Source organism: Alexandromys fortis, unplaced genomic scaffold (assembly GCF_014885135.2).
Source record: "Alexandromys fortis isolate MF-2015 unplaced genomic scaffold, M_Fortis_MF-2015_v1.1 scaffold_13, whole genome shotgun sequence".
Classification (NCBI taxonomy): Eukaryota; Metazoa; Chordata; class Mammalia; order Rodentia; family Cricetidae; genus Alexandromys; species Alexandromys fortis.
The window spans coordinates 9733997-9751879 of record NW_026067908.1 but is presented as its reverse complement, the minus strand read 5'-3'; the positions used below and the strand labels follow the sequence as shown (position 1 = coordinate 9751879).

The window sequence follows — 17883 nt, the reverse complement described above, 5'->3', positions numbered from 1 at the left end:
CTCTGCCTTAGTTGTGATACGCAGGGCATGAAATCTTGACTGTGGGGTAAGAATTTGGAAAATATATATATGAAAAGTGTGTGAACTTATGAAAGAATTAATAAAATATTTTAATAAATAAGCAGCTCTTATGAGGGAAAAGAATTTGGAAAGTGATCGATCTAACAGAATTTCAAGATGAAATAGCCGTTCCAAAAAAGAAAAAAATCATCTGATTAGCCTGAAGAAGAATAGATACAGGCGCAGGATGCTCCAGGATCTGCTAGCCAGACATACACATCTCAGGCTTTCCTGAGGGTAGCAGTACTTCCCAGGCACCATATGCAGCAATCAGGTACCGTGGCTTACTTCTGTGCTTTCTATGTGAAGCTGGGCTGGAGATCAGATCCCCCTCTTCGTGCAGAAATGTGCCTCATGCTAGCTTTTTTTTATCTTACAGTCATTTTGCATTTCTGCTGATCCCCACAGCTTTGAGTAAGCTCCTCCTCTTCTGGCTGGCCTGCTGTAGGTCTGGTCCCAGTTCCAGAGGCTGCAGGTGGTGATGTGGAAGGCACCATGGCAGTGAAGCCCAAGCAGCTGGGGAGGAAGTAGGGGTTCTGTCCCTCTGGGCCAAGTTTTCTTCAAGAAGCGCTTTTGTTAGGAAACAGAGGAGGAAGGGGTGCTGCAGGTCACACTAGAGAAAGAGAGAGAGGGCAGCCTTGGAGTTGAGGTAACCTGGCCAAGGTGAAGGGGATGGGAGGTCAGGTATGTGCAAGTCAGGCTTGAAATTCAAATTTTATTAAAAACACCCAAATTCTTGTCTGCACACTGAGGAGTGTGGAAAAGATGGAGGGAGTCACCTCCGGTGGTTTTGTGGGTTTGCACGTATGACATACAGGATGTTGAGCTTTAACCCCTCTTTACCCTGAAGTCTGCACACACTGCGGGGATAAACAAACTCCCAGTTCTACGAAGCGAGCCTCTGTGGGCAGGCCACTTCATTTCCCTGGAACCGAACTTCAGTTCTTTTTTTCTGTGTCAGGTATTTGCTGCGACACACATAAAATTATTCTTCATGTAATAATGGAAGACTGTGGGGTCTCACTAGAGCTTCTCCATAAGCATGCTTAAAACCTCTCTCTAGGCATTCTAAAGAGGGCAGCAAGGTTGTATCTTATCAGGGTCTGTTGCACGCTTGTGTTCCGGAATGTGTGGGGACTAACTGCTGTTCTTCTCACTGGAGAGTCTTCCTGCTTTATGTATCTGAAGCTTCATTAATTCACCTAAAATTATAACATGAATTCCGTGTTTATTAACCTAGGTCTTAAGTCAATAACCTGAAATATTTATTGAGACCCACAAACTTTTGGCTATGGAATGCCATGCCCTGGGAAGTGAAAAAGAGGAGTGTTCCAATCATAGCCAGATGTATGATCTTGAACACACTGTGTGTATTTTTTTGTTTTTGTTTGTTTGTTTGTGGGGTATTTGTTTGGTTGGTTGGTTAGTTTTTGCTATGGAACACTTTGAAAATTTTTCAGAAAGTGACAAAAGAGACCCCCTAGCATCAGTGCAAAGGCAAGGCGCACATCTGGCTCCACCTGAAAGTCCGGTTCGGAGTTTCTCTGTGACCCTGGCACTACCCGAAGGGAAGTCTTGGCTTTGTTTATTATAACAAGAGCCACAAGACTCCCAGGCCAATAAACGTGTTCACGTAAAACTCCAGACAGTTTCTCTAGACTGGAGTCTTATCATCGGGGAGACCTCATTTTACCTCTAGGTTAGGGAGAGAATTCACGAAGAGAAAGCAATAGCTTATGCCTCGGTCTTGCCCAGGGTCAGTGTCGCCGCCGAGTCCAAAGGGACCCAATCAGACCATTCCCCCTAGAATGAATGAGTGCCCTGCCTGGGAACAGCACGGTCAAACAGTTGCCCCCACATGGCCATAGCAAGCCTGGTTCACTTAGAAGCAAAGCAAGAGGAGGGGAAAGCCTTCCTCATTTCTCCTCCAGACTGCAAACACTCAGAAATGACATCACACACCCCACAGAGCCCCGGGATGACTAAGGCAGAGGCAGCCTGAGAAAACTCTGCTCAGCCCTGAGTTTTAGGGCACAGTTATGCAGATGAGCGTCTGGGCGCAGGTTCCCGCCTTCTTCCTCTGAGGAAGTTTCTTGGTAGATCACTGACACCTCATCCCGGCGAGGGGGTGAAAACTTGGCACCGGCCACCCCCGGGCAGAACACCAGAGAGAGCTTGGAAGCAAGGAGTCGGCAAGCAAACAATGAAGGAGCAAGGGGCCACCGTCAGTGGCGCCGGGAACAGTCGAGGCGGAGGAGACTCGGCTATGGCCAGCCTGCAGCCGCTGCAGCCTAACTACCTGTCTGTGTGTTTGTTTGCAGAAGAATCATATCAGAAACTAGCAATGGAGACGCTGGAGGAACTAGACTGGTGTCTAGACCAGCTAGAAACCATCCAGACCTACCGCTCTGTCAGTGAGATGGCTTCAAACAAGGTAAGGACACCCCTTTCTCTAAACTACAACTGAAGCGCCAGACTGTAGCCTGTCCGATGATCTGTCCCAGAGGACTTGGTCGAAGTGCCACACTTTCTTTGCTTGTGCCCTGGTACTACAGTAAACAGAGACTTCTTAATCTGCATTAATGCCTAGAAACAAACCTCCGAATTGGTACAGTATCCGATAAAAGTGAAGGGCATCTGCATAGCTTCCAGACCATTTTACAAATATAGATGCCTTTTCTTTTTAAACAGCAGAAAGCTAAAATCTGCATGAGTCCACTGGGCAGGGGTAGGACTTGCCACATTTTTATCGGTGCAGCATACACGTGTTTGACGAGAAAGTAGGTGCACCACTTCTTAATGAGAACCTTTCAGGCTGACAAATTCTTGCTGGGAAGGAGGGCATTGGGGATTTATAACAATTCCTTTGTGATGTTGACATGGTTTGAGAGTAAAAGAAGAAGGAGGAGAGAGAGAGAGAGAGAGAGAGAGAGAGAGAGAGAGAGAGAGAGAGAGAGAAGATATATTTTGCTTTCTACCACAGAAAGTTGGGTTTGATATTCTTTTCCTAATTTTAAAGGTGATATCATTTAAAATTAAAATCCATCCATCGTGGGGGAAAAATTTTTATTTACAATATCCAGAAAAACTAAACAAAACTTGTGTTGAATAGCCTTAATTATCTATCATTATCTCATTTGTTTAATTAACATCCGAGCACAGAGTGCTAATTTATTGACATTATATAGTGAAGGTTGTTGCTACGTTTTTTTTCCTGCTTGTTTATGTGTTTTCATGCAGAATTTTATCTGTGTGTGTATGTGTGCACAGGTGTGTATGTGAGTTAGAAGTTATGAAGTTATATATACATCTACATTAGTGTACTTGGAGGGAAGGCCTGGACCCTGCACCTCACAGAATTCACCTTCAAGGCCCCTACAACAAGGCTTGAGGTGTTGTGCTCTTGTCTGACATTCAGAGGCTGGAAGAAACCTTGTACCACACCTCCTCTTCCAGCCGGAGGTGCATCCCTGATTACACTCTCCTTCTGCTTTTCTGGGTAAAAAGCATCACTTTGGAGCAGAGCTTGCTGACTCCTCTTCAGACCATGATGGTAGAGGAAGCAGAGCATCTGAGGAGATGCTGGTGTGTGTGTGTGTGTGTGTGTGTGTGTGTGTGTGTTTGTGATAGTGGTGTTCTGGGCCTTCTGACTCTGGAACTCTCCCATGAACCAGTCTGTAACAGAACAGAAATGAACCCCTTCTGAAGTTTTTAGCTCAGAGCTCTACTTGGTGGGGAAGAAAGAAACAGGACACATTGGGGTTTTAACTTGTATTTTCTGACTTCTCTCAAGCTCCCTGGTAAGCAGGGACTTTCCAGGTTGGTGTAAAACCCAACCGCTTCCCCATGCTGGGGGCTTCACTGTGTGACTTCTCCAAATCACTCTGGGATTTACATCGAATGCTTCACACAGGCTTTGCCTGCTTCACAGTGTGAGCGGATGCTCCGTAGTCTCTCTTCTTTTGTGATATTTGATGCAACCTGTGGATCCAAAGATCCAGGGTGATCTTCTCAGTAGTTTTTGCCATCGAGGCCATGAGTATCTGGAGTCACCAAGACAAAGCAGGGGACTAGCCAGAGGAGAAACAGAACAGTCCTAAAGAATCTGCACATGGCCACTGGTTTTCATGTCCACGGTGTGTCTAGAGTGCTGGCCTTGTTCTCTGTCTGTCTTGTAAGGTTATTAGTATGTATCGCTAAATGCGAAAGGAGATGTGTGTGGAGACCAGAGGCTCCCAGTCCGTCAAGCCTCCACCCCTCCCTGAGAGTGTCCTATGAAAGTTGACTAGAGCTGACTCCAAAGAAAGGCCAGGCACAGCTCAGCTCGTGAGCTGAAGCAGAGGCAGCCTGGTCTCTGGGTGCCTGGGAAGGTGGTGGGGCACAGCAGGCCTCCAGTGAGTGAGCAGGAGAATGCTGTGTTAGAAAGTTCTCTCCCCTCAGCTCATCCATTCGTTCCATTCAGATCATTGTCTTGGGTGACGCTAAGGGCAAGCTTGGCCCGTGTAATAAATAATAACACAAGAATATAGTGCGACCGCCAGAAATAAGCCAGTTGATATTATTTGGAAAAGCGAAGCAAAGTGATGCGCAATAAAACTAATATTTTGCATTGAAATGTACATGCTGAAATTGTCTGAGATATCCGTGTAAGTAGCTTTTTGGAAATACCGTCTCGGTTATCACTAAGTAGCCAGATTGGGTTTTATTTTGCTTACTCTCACTGAACAAAGGAGCCACAGCAAAACTGAATCCCAGAGCTGGAAGGCAGCATCCAGATAACACGCTTGACAGGCGGTGGTGAAAAAATGTGAAGAGCTTTGGATCTGGGGGATGCATGGTGTAAAGTCTGTCCCTCTCACTGCCTCGCTGTTTTCCAGGAACCGACTTACTTAACTGCCCGAAGATTCGGTTTTACCATATCAGAGTGGGCCTCGCCTCGCCAGGGTTAGGGTACCCACAGCGTTTAGTAAAAGTGCCCCTGGCATGGTGTAAGAATCTGGTGGGTGATTACTTACTGAGCCCTGCTACACTGTTGCAAAACCAAATCTGTGTCCTTCCTTCAGAGCAACCTGGAGGCCTTTGTTTACAGAGTCTGAACTTGAGAGTATAGATGGCAGAGTCACTGTCCCGTGGAGGGAGTGTAACTGGGTAGCAGAGGTGCCAGTCTGTGCGGGCAAGGTGGAGCGTTGCCTGCTCGGTAGAGGAAAAGCAAGCAGCCTGTAGGGTTTCTGACATCTGGGCAGGGCCATGTTTTCTTGTTGTTTATCTGTGATTTTCCTTGACCCGTCTGTGGTCTAAAGTAACGGAGTGATCAGAGGTGTAACCAGCTTTCCCTGTGCTTCTACGGGAGGGTGGATGAACTGCTCCTGTGCCCAGCTAAAACAGTTCTCTTGATCCCTAGATGCTATCTGTAGGTCCAGTGGAATTTCAACGTTTTAGAGAAACCTACAGCCAGATGAGTTAGTGTTAGAGACCATTTTCTCAAAATTAAAAAAAATGATAAGAATAATACAAAAGGCAAAAAAAAAAAAAAAACAGAACAGGTGAGCAGGAGCGTGGAGGGCACAGCCATGGTTTCTGATGTGAGAAGAATGCCTGGACCCCTCAGGGAGCAGTCCCAGTTGGGGGGGGGGGGCGTCAGAGCCTTTCCCTCTGAGATGTGCTCAGGAATTGATGTGTTTCAAGTCTTGTCACCTCCTCACCTGGAAGAATCATCTCACTCTTAGGCAAAAACGCATCAGAGCATGAGTTAATCTGCCGAAAAACAGCCTGATGTTTTGAAAACAGGATGCCTGGGCTCTGCCCAGAAAGAGGAACGGAAAGAGAAACAGTCTAGAAAGGAAGAAAGCCAACAGCCCCACCGGGATCCCCGGCCCGAGTGCGGCATAAACAGTGACCTCTCTTTCCGGCCTCCGCTGTGGCTCAGTTCCTGACCTCCTGTCACCAGAGCCGACCCACGTCATCAGAGGAGGATAGGAGGAACGGCACAGCAGCTGTGAGGGTGACTAGAGTTTCCTGCCACCTTCCTGAGAGGCGCAGGCCGAAAAGTACAGGGTTGCAACAACAGAGGCTGAGGAAGGACAGGCCAGAACAATCCTAGGGGGGTGGGGCAGGGCTGGGGAGGAGTGGGAGGTGTTCCTTCCCCTTCTGGACTGAGAAACACAGTCTCTCATCTAGGACTCAGGTGAAAAGAATCACGAGGCTTCTTAGTACCTGGTGTGGTGAATGTCAAAGACAAGCCTGTTGTTGGTATTCAACAGCAGCGACATTCAAATCATTAACCACAGTCCAAAGGGGCCCCACTGGGACCTTTCTTTCTCTAGCAGCTTTGCCTGGGACAGATTTGGACCCAGATGATGAAAATGGACGATCTGAAATTGGGAAGTCCAGTCTTGGATACCAGTGCCTTCTTCAGGCTGAAGAGTCAGGATATTAGTATTTCAGTAACTGCTTGCTTAAGGAGCCTCACCAGCTGGGAATGGTACTTTCTTGAGGCACCCTGAAATCACATACAGATACCATCATCACTGGAGAAGTGAGTCCTTCTAACTACACAGATTGTTAATTTTTCCAAATCTACATGAGCCTGCACCGACTAAATGCCTGTGCTCTTGGAAGGGAGGGAGTAAAGTCACTCAGTTCTCCCCCGCCTGGAGCTGCTAGGAAATCAGAATGTATGACCCTGGAAGGTGATCATGACGAAGGCAAACTGATGTCTCCAATGTTGACTGAGCCACTTTCTGTACCACTGAACAATCGATCTATAACTCTGGGAAAAGCTGGCCCTAGCAGAATCGAAAAAAAAAAAAAGTAGATCTTATTAGCCAAAAGATTCTTCTAGGAACTCTGTTGGTCAAAGGGAAGCAGGCTGTTGAAGGATTAATCAGTGATGATGTGGAGAGAGGTACTTCCCTTAACACAGGGACCTTGTCCTGGACCCTAAGCTTGAAGAGACCCCTAGCCTGTTCTCCGTTCTCCTCCAGCTGGAGAGAAGGGACTTGGCCAGACCCAAGGGACATGTGCTCCCCTCCAGACCTCACTGTGCCTCTGACCGAGTTTCTCATTTTCTGTCTAAAGGCTTCTAAACCCTCTTCCCAGGGCCTGTGTGCGGATGTGTTTTTGCAGAGTTAACACACCAAGGCCCCAGGGACAGCCATGAGGCAGCGGCACAGGGCTGGAGAGAAAGTGTGTGGGAGCAGTGTGTGGGAGCATGGACGTGCAGGCTGGGGCAGAGGCCTCACCCAAGCTTGCCTGTGAGGTCCCCAGTGCTCAGACAAGCAGAGGGCAGGGTATGGTATGGTACGGAGACAAAAGAGTTTAAGCTCTAGTTGCCTTTGCAGACTGTGATGGACTATCTGTCAGGTTACAAGTTTAGGAGATTGCTTAGTTTATATTTTTAATCATTTAGGCTTGCAGTATCGCCCTGACAAATGTTAAGGATGTTCTTGATTTAGTGAACAGACTAAAATGAAAATCAGTCCTGACAGGCGGGAGGGGAAGCGGGCATTTTTTTTGACCCAGTTCTGTCCCTTCACTGCTCGGCCTTGGCCTTATATGAAGTATAGAGACAAAGTAAAATGAAAGATCCAGACTATAAGCCGTGAGTCTAAATTCTAGCTCGACCGTGGCTGGCAACCAAATCATTGTTTTATATCTTTTCATTTCCTTATTATGAAACAAAGTAGTGGGAATAGATTATTTCTGTGGTTTATTTCGGGTCTTGATTTTATGAGGTAGACAGCCAAAGTATTCATACAGGCGCAGATGCTGCTTTTAGACACTCAGCTAAGTCCTTCACCCATATTGAGTAGCCAGTCTCTTTGCTAATAGGCACTACCTACAGATGGGTAACGTGGGATTTAGTAGAAACAACCTGATTGACATACATGAATAAGAGCACCATGGCTGAAAATGTAGCCCATTGGTAGGATGTTTGCCACCATGCATGGGGCTCTAAGATCTAACTCTAATTCCACACAGGCACACACACACACACACACACACACACACACACACACACGCCTTCAATTATTGGTGCTGAGGATATGGCTCAGTGGTGGTGTGCTTACCTAACACCTTGCATGAGGCTTTGGACTTGGTGAGGCTGAGAGAGTTTTGGGGATCAGGATCAGCATCCCGAGGAGACAAATGGAAAGGAAAGCTTACAGGTACCCGTACATCAATTCTTCAATGAATTGGGTAGTGTTTGGTGGGAGGTCTTAGCCTTCTAAAGCAGATCTTTATTGGTTAGGTCTGGTTGAAATTTCTATAGTGCAGTTACTTTGTTAGCCTCTATCCTAGCCAGTGATTCCAGACTCAGCCTGGGCTGGAAGGCAGCCTTTCTAACACAGGTAAGGGGGGACCTCTCATAGTTCTAAGAAATGGTGCCTAAGCGCTCATGAAAATGGGAATAGTAGTGTCAGGCATCCTTTGCTTCTTGTGGATTTGCATGCAAAATTCTAGCACGCTTTGTTTTTCCTAACTTAGCTTAAGATAAGATAGTAAAGCTGTGGTCTGTTTCCAAATCTCCTTGTTCCCTGCCTAACCACTTTTCCCTTTGTCTCCCCAAGGGGGGGGTCTTACTGTTTTGATTTTATTATCATTCAAATGATGGTAGCAGTTTAGCCTTGTAGAATGTCCTTCCCAGTGCCTGTAGCTTGACCATAACATAGAGAATTCATACCTCTGGAACAGAGCTACTGGGCCTGAGGAACTCGCGGTTTCAGACAGATTTCTTATTTTCTTGTCTTCAGAGAGGAAAGGGGGAGCTGTAGCTGATCAGTCTTTAGTTCTTGTTGTTCAAGTTACTCTTCTTATTGCTTTTTAAATTATAGAATAGAGTTGTATGCTTGAGTGTGATTCAGTATCTGAAATTCTAGTCTTATAAAAAACCTGTCAAATAAAAGTGTTTGGAGCCAGTTAGTCTGGGAGCTAGCGCTCTGAAATCAATGTGATCTGAAGTACTTTGCTTAATCTAAATATTCCTACATCGCTGTATCTAGGAACTGGTTCCTTCACTGGATTCAGTCCTAGTTCATCCAGTCTTCTAGCTAACCTGCTTGCAAGTTTTATAAATGAATACCTCTCTCAAAAGGAATTAAATGAAGGAATTTCCCCCCTCTGGGAGACTCTGACCCTCTGATAGAAGAACAGTAGAGCAGGGGAGTCCATTAGAACCCCAAAATAGCCATCTTGAAATATTGTACTGCAGCGTCGTAATGGAACAAGCATTCGGTTTCCATTCTTTCTACTTCCCTGCCTTTCTTTGCATGTCTCATCTTTGAGAATAGTCCCGGACTCGCATAGCCCCACCAAGTTCCTGGCCATTGTTGTCTGTGGAAGAAAAGCCAGGGGTGAGGCTTCTTCTTACACAGTCCTTTCAACGTATCTAACTTCTAGGTGAAATGGGTTCAGCAGGCGAGGATCATTTACTGTTTATGAAAACCAAAATACCCTACCAGAAGGCGCCAGCACACACTCATGCTGGTCAGTGGGGTTGCATTCTTGGCGGCATAAGGCCAATTGTCAGTGTGCTTTCCTGTACAGACTTGCTTTAGCTCTTTTCGGGGACCTACCATCTCCTTTCTGTCTTGCCCTATGGCATGTGATGTTTCCCTCAGCTGGTGCCAAACTATTTAGTCTCTGGGAGATTTTACTGTAACTTCCTTTGTTTGATTTACTTTAAAGTAGCCAAGTGCTTCGACAAAGAAAGAACTGTTAGGTTGCTGAGAACGAAGACGAGAGGGAATCTTCTGTTCTTGTGTGCCTGTTTTGGAAAGCACCTGATGATCTTTGCTTATTCGTGGAGCAGAGTTTAAAGCTAGAAGCCACGTACCCCTGCTCAGCAGTCACAATATGTCCCTTTCCAGAAACAGTCACCGTGTATAGTGAACTGCTTCGGATGCCTCAAGCCCTCCCAGATCAAAGTATAGCAAGTTTATTAAGGTAAAACCCACCTTCAGGCTGGAACCATCTTAACCTTCTAACTTTTACATTTCAAAAATAGTAAATTTTAAAATTTGCTATTAAAAACCTTACAAGACCACATTGTTCTTTCTTTGCTCAGAAGACTGCAAAATATTATAACCTTGAACAATTATGAAAATGAAATCAGGTACAGCTCCCTAGAATTTTTTTTTAAAAAAAAGATTAAACCAGTATTTTTTTTAAAAAATAGATTTAGCACAAGAATTATTGGCATTGAATACCTTAAAAAGAAAATTCCATCACTAAGTAAAAATATCTTTCCAATTGAATTAGATTGGCTGTGCTTTATAGAGGACAAAGTAAACTAAGTGTTGACCAGACAGCTAATGTCCTTGGTTACTGTAGATGATGACATTTGATAAATAACAAAAAAATTTACTGTTTGATTTTCAATTATAGTTTCACTTAGTTGTACGAGCTATGATCCTGAAACTTTCAGTCCAGAAGGGAGCTTAAAAAGTCCTATTTATGTATTCACGTGCCAGGGGAGACACCATGGTCATGGCTGTGCTCTTGTGGTGACACTTATTCACTGCCCTCTGACTGGGGGACCCTTGCGTGTTCCCCAGTGTGGAAAACCTGATGTGTATTCTGTGGTGGTGGGGGGCTGCATCCTGTTATTTTCAGGAAAACGATTTTATTAAGTACTATTTATTTGAAGTCATTTTACAGATGAGAAAACATTTTATAAATAAGACCTATTTTTTTTATCACTACAAAGTAAAGACTAAATATCTAAGATAATACAATCTAATATAATACCTTTGAAAATCCAAGGGATCATCACACTGAGAAGTAATTTTATTTTTCTACGACTTCTCCAGAGTTAGGGGATAAAGGGAGGATATCGGCACTGAGATAGGGGTCTCATTTCAAATCCAACTGTAATCCCCCTCTTTTCTCCCTTTTGTCTGTTGGGAACTGGAGAGTTTACATCCGGGTTTTAAAAAAAAAAGTCACTGGGCTGTGGATTTTTCCAGCTGCTTGACAGAGTGGCTAACCCAGCAAGTTGAGATCAAGGATCAAGGTGGGAATCTCAGGTCACCCCCTTCCTACCCATGTGAATTAATATCTTTAAAATTAATGTCTCAATGTGAAGCTCTCATGACTTATCTGAGTTCCCCATTCTTGAGTCCCATTACCTACATCACAGTGGAATTAGTTCGATCCTATGGGCAGCTGCCCACTGATAAACAATGTCAATGTTATTAATGCTTATAAACATTTTGAGTCAGGTCAGTCTCACTTACAGCATAGAGGCTTATTGTTTGCTGGAAACTACCCACTGTGGCTCAAGATGAGTTTATTATTATTAACATTTAGAATTCTGAGGTAAATAATTCAAATACTTTGTAATAAATATGGATAAGTAATTATCTTTTATTCATTTTTTATAATGAAGAAATGCTGGGGGAAATTAAAATGACCCAGGGAGAATTAATTGTGTTGATATAATGTTTATTAAAAAGTTATTACATGTTTAAAGGATTCGTGACACACTAACTTCAGTTCTTTTGCTATCTACCCATCTCCGGGAATTACTTATTTATGTGATATTATTTATGTGACAGAGTAAGGTGATAGTTCGTAGCATATAAAGAAGGAGGAGAAAAGTTACAAATCCTCAGCTGAAGAAAGACATTTGATGTTTAGGTTGTTGGAACCAAACCCAGAAGACTTGAATTAAAAGCTAAAATATTGAATAGGAGATTACACTGAAGGGAAACTCACTAAAGAACCCCAATACTCATTTTAGTATGGGGGGAAAGTAGAGATAAATTGCAAAGACATAATAAAATTACACTGACTCTGGTTGGTCAACATGGTGGATTTCCAACTTCCTCTTTACCCTCAGCATCAGAACAGTTATTAAAACCGTGCCTGAAGAGCACCAGAGTCTTCCTATCACTTGCGAATGAATAAGCCCAGGCCTTTCCGCTTCTCTGGTTTTCTCATAACCTGGAGGCCTCTCACTTCACACAGTCAAGCCCTGGGCAGTGAACCTCTCCAGGTGCACACAATGTTCATGGCATTTCTGCAGACCATCCTCTTTGGCATCCTGTCGGTTAATATCACAGCTGGCCTTGGAGGGAGCTAGGATTTTATGGGTTTACAGTCTTGTTCCGCATGTCCTCTTGACCATAGGAAGCTGATGAACCTTCTGATGGTTCTCTAGTGAAGTGAGTATATTCTAGCCCCTGTGCTGGATAGCCAGTCCACTAAGCCAAGAACCTAATGGATCTGACATTCCCCAGAAGAGTCCTCTACCCTGCCAGCTAAAAACCCCTCCCCTGCTCCCTGTGATGACCGCAGCTGGCTCCATTCTGAGTCAGATCATTGAGATACAGCCCTGTTGACTGATACACTCGGCGTATTTTTCTTGGCCAAGCAAGTACATTATTTGTGTTCCTGACAGGATGAGCTACCGCCGATTTTTTTTCCCTGCTGCCTTTTAACATTCAGGATCTGGTTACAAAGCTTATTTGCATCTTCCTTAGCATTACATGGGAGTGTCCTTGGGACCAGTTCAACAAGAGCTACCAGGAATATGTTTTAAACTTTTGTCCATATCATTTAATTTCAGAGAGTTTGGGATTCTTTTGTTGTTGTTGAACTTTTAATGAGCTCTTTCATAGATACTTTTGTACTAGTATTTTACGAGACTAAAGTACTTGGGTGTTGTCTAGTGGCATACTGTGCAACTAACAGTAACATTTTCAAAGGAATAAAGGTCATATGTTGCTTTTCCAGGAGAGCTCCGGGGGGTGTTTAGGATGTGTGTATCTGTGTACATTTATATGTGCTCAACAGTGAGTGTGCATGTGGAGTCTGAAGATCAATATAAATTGTCTTTATTGCTTACACCATTTTTTTTTTAACACAATGTCTTGTTGAACCAAAATGGCAAGCCATTTTAGCTAGACTGGCTAGCCAATAAATCCCAGGATTCATCCCACGCCTTTCCCCTCCACCCATGCTGGAGTTAGCAGACATGCACTTCTGCACCTGACTTTTCTGTAGGTGCAAGGAATCTAAAGTCAGGTTCTCATGGCTGCACAGCAAACATCCTACCCACTGAGTCACCCCCCAGCTCGACAAAAGTGCTTACCACAGGAAATCCATTAACGAGGTGCTAAAATAGGACAACCTAGCCAAAGACTAGGAAACCCTGGGTGGGAAGCGGTCCTCTTTTAAAAAGCGTGGTAAATTATTTCATGAAAAGGAATGGATATGAGTTCCTCACGTGTAGATATTTGTTAGGAAGAGTTCAGGAAAAAGCCTTTGCTCTTTCCATCACTGCTTGCTTCTCATATTTAATCACATGACCCAGAACTACAATACCCAGAAACCTCTAAGTCTGCCCCAGTGGTGCTGTGCAAATGTACTTTTCTTGTGAGCCGAAATGGGAAGCTTGATGTTGGCTGTTAGAGACTGGCTGGTTCAGTTTGGCACTATTTGGGTTATCATTCTCTCAAAATGTCTACATCCAAAGGATGTGCATCTAAGCCTTCAGAGCCCCGTGATGGCTGCTGTTTCATACTCCTTGGCTCTGGGGTGTTGGGGGTGGGTGGGACTTAAGAGCATGTGTTGTGCCCATCAATCATCAGCCCTCTCTACCTGTTGCATGGCACCTGACTACTTCGCCACTGTTGGGCCATAATTTTCATTCTGGCGTTTTGCTGATCACCCCAGTAGCATATTCAACTAATTCATATGTTAGCAGATTGACTGCAAATCTGAGCAAATGTATACACAGTGCAGATATCCTTTTGTCAAGCAGTCTTCGATTATTCCTAGCTTTGGCCGATACCTAGAGAATTCTGAAGTCTCCTAATTAGCTGAAATTGGCTAGATTAAAGAAGTATTAATCAATAGTGTTACTAAGATCCTGACTTCTCCAAGCAGGCTTTTTGTTTTATGACATGGTCTCAGTTTAAGGTCATTTTAAATTATGGTTTTCATTTGAAATGCTTCGTTTATCTTTCCCACAATTCTGGTTACACTCCTCAGCCTGGGGGAACCATCTAAAATGTCAGCCAGCAGCTGTATGAGTACCACGTGTCACGCACATAACCAGGGTGACATGGCACTCCATCACACATATTGTGGGAATTTTGCAGCTGGTCATGCAAGTTACAGTCAACAACGAAAGAGTTTAGGCACCAAAGAACCACAAGAAACCTCCATGCCACAGTGAACCCACAGTGAGGAAGAACCTGAGTTCGGACTTAAAATTCCGAAATAAAACCTATCTTCAAACACAAATCCTATGGCCTCGAGTGTCCACTAGGTCACAGACATGTGTCATTTCTAGTCGTCCCTCTTCAACGGTGGAAATCCTTGATTTCCCAGAGGCTCAAAGACTTGGACAATCTCTCAGACTACGCTACAGTGTGGGAGTTTATTCCCAGGTTTGAGAGAACAGTCAGCTGCTTTTATATCACAGGCAGTAGAAGCTACTGACTTCTCCGGCAGGGCTTCTTTTGTGTCATCAGAATCCACTAGGAGGGCAAGTCTGCAATGAACATCCCCTCTTCTCCAGAAAAAGAGCTAGGTGTCCATTTCTGGAATTTCTGTCATCCCAACAGAACTATACATTTCAGGGGTAAGTCTATGGTGAAGGCGTGTGTGTGTCCATCTTGTTTCAATTACGGTGACCATCACAGGAAAACAATGTGCAGAATATAGTCATCTTCTCTAATAGGCTACAAATAACTGGAGACACTTGGTTTCATCCTTTATAGTTTACGAATTTGTTCAAACCTTCCATCTCTGGCCGATTCTTCTCAATGTGGATGTGACGCATACCAAAAGAGACAAGATACTTGTCCCGGGAGAGAAAAAGGATAAGCCTGCGTAGCTCAGGGTTTTAATTTTCATGATAGACCCCAGAGGTGACCTTGAAACTTGACAGACTGTTGGGCTGAAGCAGCCCTGAGAAATATTCATCCAGAGGAGTGATCCTTAAAGTAGCTATGAAACCTCCCACTGTCCCGTGCGTTTCAGGGAGCACGGGGAAAGACAGCAGCTGAAACCAGCATAGCTAATGGCAGACCCATTAGGGGCTCCATGAGCACCTCGGGGCAGTAGAGCACAAATCTCAAAATGGAGTTGTGCAGATCTGTATAGCTGCAGCAACAGTAGACATCTTAAGAAGGTGGAATTTACAATAACTCGAGCAATGTTATTGTCTGAAAGTAGAAATCCGTTCTTAAAGGAACTGGGTTGCTGTGTGTGACAGGACACACAAGGACTGCCCAGGCAACATTGCAAGACCCTGTCGTGGAAACTAGGGGCTGGGGATGTAACTCCTATGGTAGAATGCTTGCCATGACCAGTCTTTATGGACTAAGAAGTGAAGAATGTTCGGGGTGATGAACCTTGTTTTGTGTAGTTGCCTCCGGAAGAACTGGAGATTGTCAACAGTAGATTTTGTTTTCCACTAGGAGAGGACTCCAGACTCAGATCTATGCATCTAATTCAATATTTCTATTTTTTTTAATACTATAAGTTGCATGGTTGGTTTCTAGATGGGTATTTTTTTTTTTTTGAAAAGTGTTTTAGTCACTTGCTTTAGAGTCATATTAAAATTCTGTGGCCTTGGGGGGGATAAAAGAGTAACTCAAGACTGAGCCTTGATTCCTTAATTCTTTTTCTCAATTGCCTCAATGATTTGAGTCATTTGTTGATTATGGAGGTCAGCTGTATTTCACTGTGAGGCCAGCACTCCAACTCTACCAAAACACCTCTGCAGATTAGAAGGAAGAAGGCAGTTCAGAGCTCCGAGAATGCTTAAGGGTCTTTTATTTCTCAAAAGAAGGAAAAATCTCTCTTTAAGAACTAGGTGAAAAATTGTAATTATCTAAAAGTGTATGTAGCTTTTCACACTGATTGTCATGGGGAGAGTACAGCTTTGAAACTCCTTGTGAAGGATTTGAATATGTAATATCTGAAATACACATCTACTCAGAAAGTTTCTTCTGAATTTCACATTTAAAAGAGTATCTTGAATTTTTATCCACCAAACCTTGCAATTCTACACATGCAGAAGCACATGTATCTACAAAGAATAACAAGCATTGTATAATATAATACACTTGCGTAATTTAGAAATATGTTACATAAAATGCTGTGATTATGTGAGTGCTTAGAAAGATTCGCAGTATTTTTTTTTTCCGTCTATTTAATTGTGTCACTGGAGAAATTTAGGAGGGAATGTGGTCATGAGAACTTTCTGTAAAGATTCTTATGGGGATTACTTCAAGGCTAAGAAGCATTTCAGCATTCAGATAATGTGTGTCATATTTTCTCTTGAAAAGATTTGAAGAATCATAAAAAAAAAGGAAAGGAAAGAGAGCCGGTAGGGAGAAAGACCCTCGAGTAAGAGAAGCTGGTGTCAGCCCACCTAACCACGGTATACTGTCCCCAGTTCTCTGTACGAAAGCATTGATGTTTTGTCCCTACTTTGCCTTTCATACATCCCTGGAGCAAACACTCGTCTTCTAGCTGCTGGACAAAACTGGCTTTGTGCATCAGAAATACCAGCACTCTGTTGCAAAACTGTGCCGACAAGATTCATGCTCACTTTTCCTGGGATTCCTTCCTATCTTCTCAGTTCGCTGCAGAAGAGAGTCTCTCTGAAGGGACCACCGAGCAGTGAACATTACCTAACCCTGTGCCCCCAGTCCGGAGTTTGCTCGCAGAAGAATATCTTGGCAGGCTTGACCCACCCTGGAACTGTGCTTTCTGGCTCAGCTACTCCAGTGCAAAGGGGGCATGGCTGTGGCTGCAGCTCCTGCATCCATTCAGTTACTAATCCACTCAGGGCTTTTTCACGTGCCCCTCAAATAAGATGAACACGTATTAACGAAGCAGGGCATGGAGTTTCGAAGGAGCCATAGGAGAACAGGCGGGTGGAAGCATAGCGCCAGACAACCTGAGCTGTTAACAGCGGAGGAAATGGTGGGCTTTACAAGGGAGGGGTTTTAAAGTGCTACACCGTATCCTCGCTCCAGATTTCGCTTTCTATTTTATTTTTAAGTCTGATTAAAAAAAAAAATAGTAAGGACTTCAGATATCAACTCTCTCACACCGCTAAAGAAACAGAGTCATAAGAAGCCAATTAATTTCCCCCGAGGCTACAAATTGCTTGCAGTCATCTCTCACTAACCTAGGTCAATGTCTTCTCTCTCTGCCACTGTGAGTGTTCTGTGATCTCATGAGGGACTGTCAGCCCCTCCACTTCCCTGATACTCGGGAATCCCTATAAAATTATGACTAACAAGAATATAAAATATGAGTCAAAAGTTAGTCCCTAAAAAAAAAAGTCATTGTGACTTTAATGACTTCGGCAGTTGTTTCAAACTGCAAAAACAGGAAGATCCTACACAATAAGGCGCCTGTCTCACAGCTGGGCTCATACGTAGATGGCCACCCACAGGAGCAATGACTGGGGCTGCCTTCCTCTGTTTGGCACCTTTTTCCCGTCTTTAAAACTCTCTGTCACTGACTTCATCAGGTTATCATTGAGGAAAAAGTATTGACTTTTTGCTAGGTCTTTCATGAGGTAGATATTTAACCCATTACTTTAATGATATTTTTGATGGTGAAGAATCGTCCCTAGCAAACCCAGATTGGTTTAAAAGCAGCGGCTCTTTCACATCCTCAACGTGAGCTCCTTGTACCATCTGCCTTCTGGCTTTCTTTTTCTTCTGAGAAGCATTATGTGACCAACATCACACCCTTCCCTGGGAAGACATTCAGAGCTCAGAACACAGCCTGCTGATCTGTGCACAAACCTGAAGCTTCTCTTTTGAGAAGGAGTAGAAAATGGTG

At 44.0% G+C, this 17883-nt stretch overlaps 1 protein-coding gene across 1 annotated transcript in view; it reads left to right on the top strand.

Moving 5' to 3' along the window:
* Positions 1–1787: 1787 nt before the first annotated feature.
* Positions 1788–17883, top strand: part of LOC126497969 (cAMP-specific 3',5'-cyclic phosphodiesterase 4B) — a 37554-nt gene continuing 21458 nt past the window's right edge. The window contains exon 1 of the mRNA XM_050136264.1: positions 1788–2494. Coding sequence (XP_049992221.1) covers positions 2264–2494 — 231 coding nt within the window. The 5' untranslated portion in view covers positions 1788–2263. The remainder of the gene's footprint in view (positions 2495–17883) is intronic.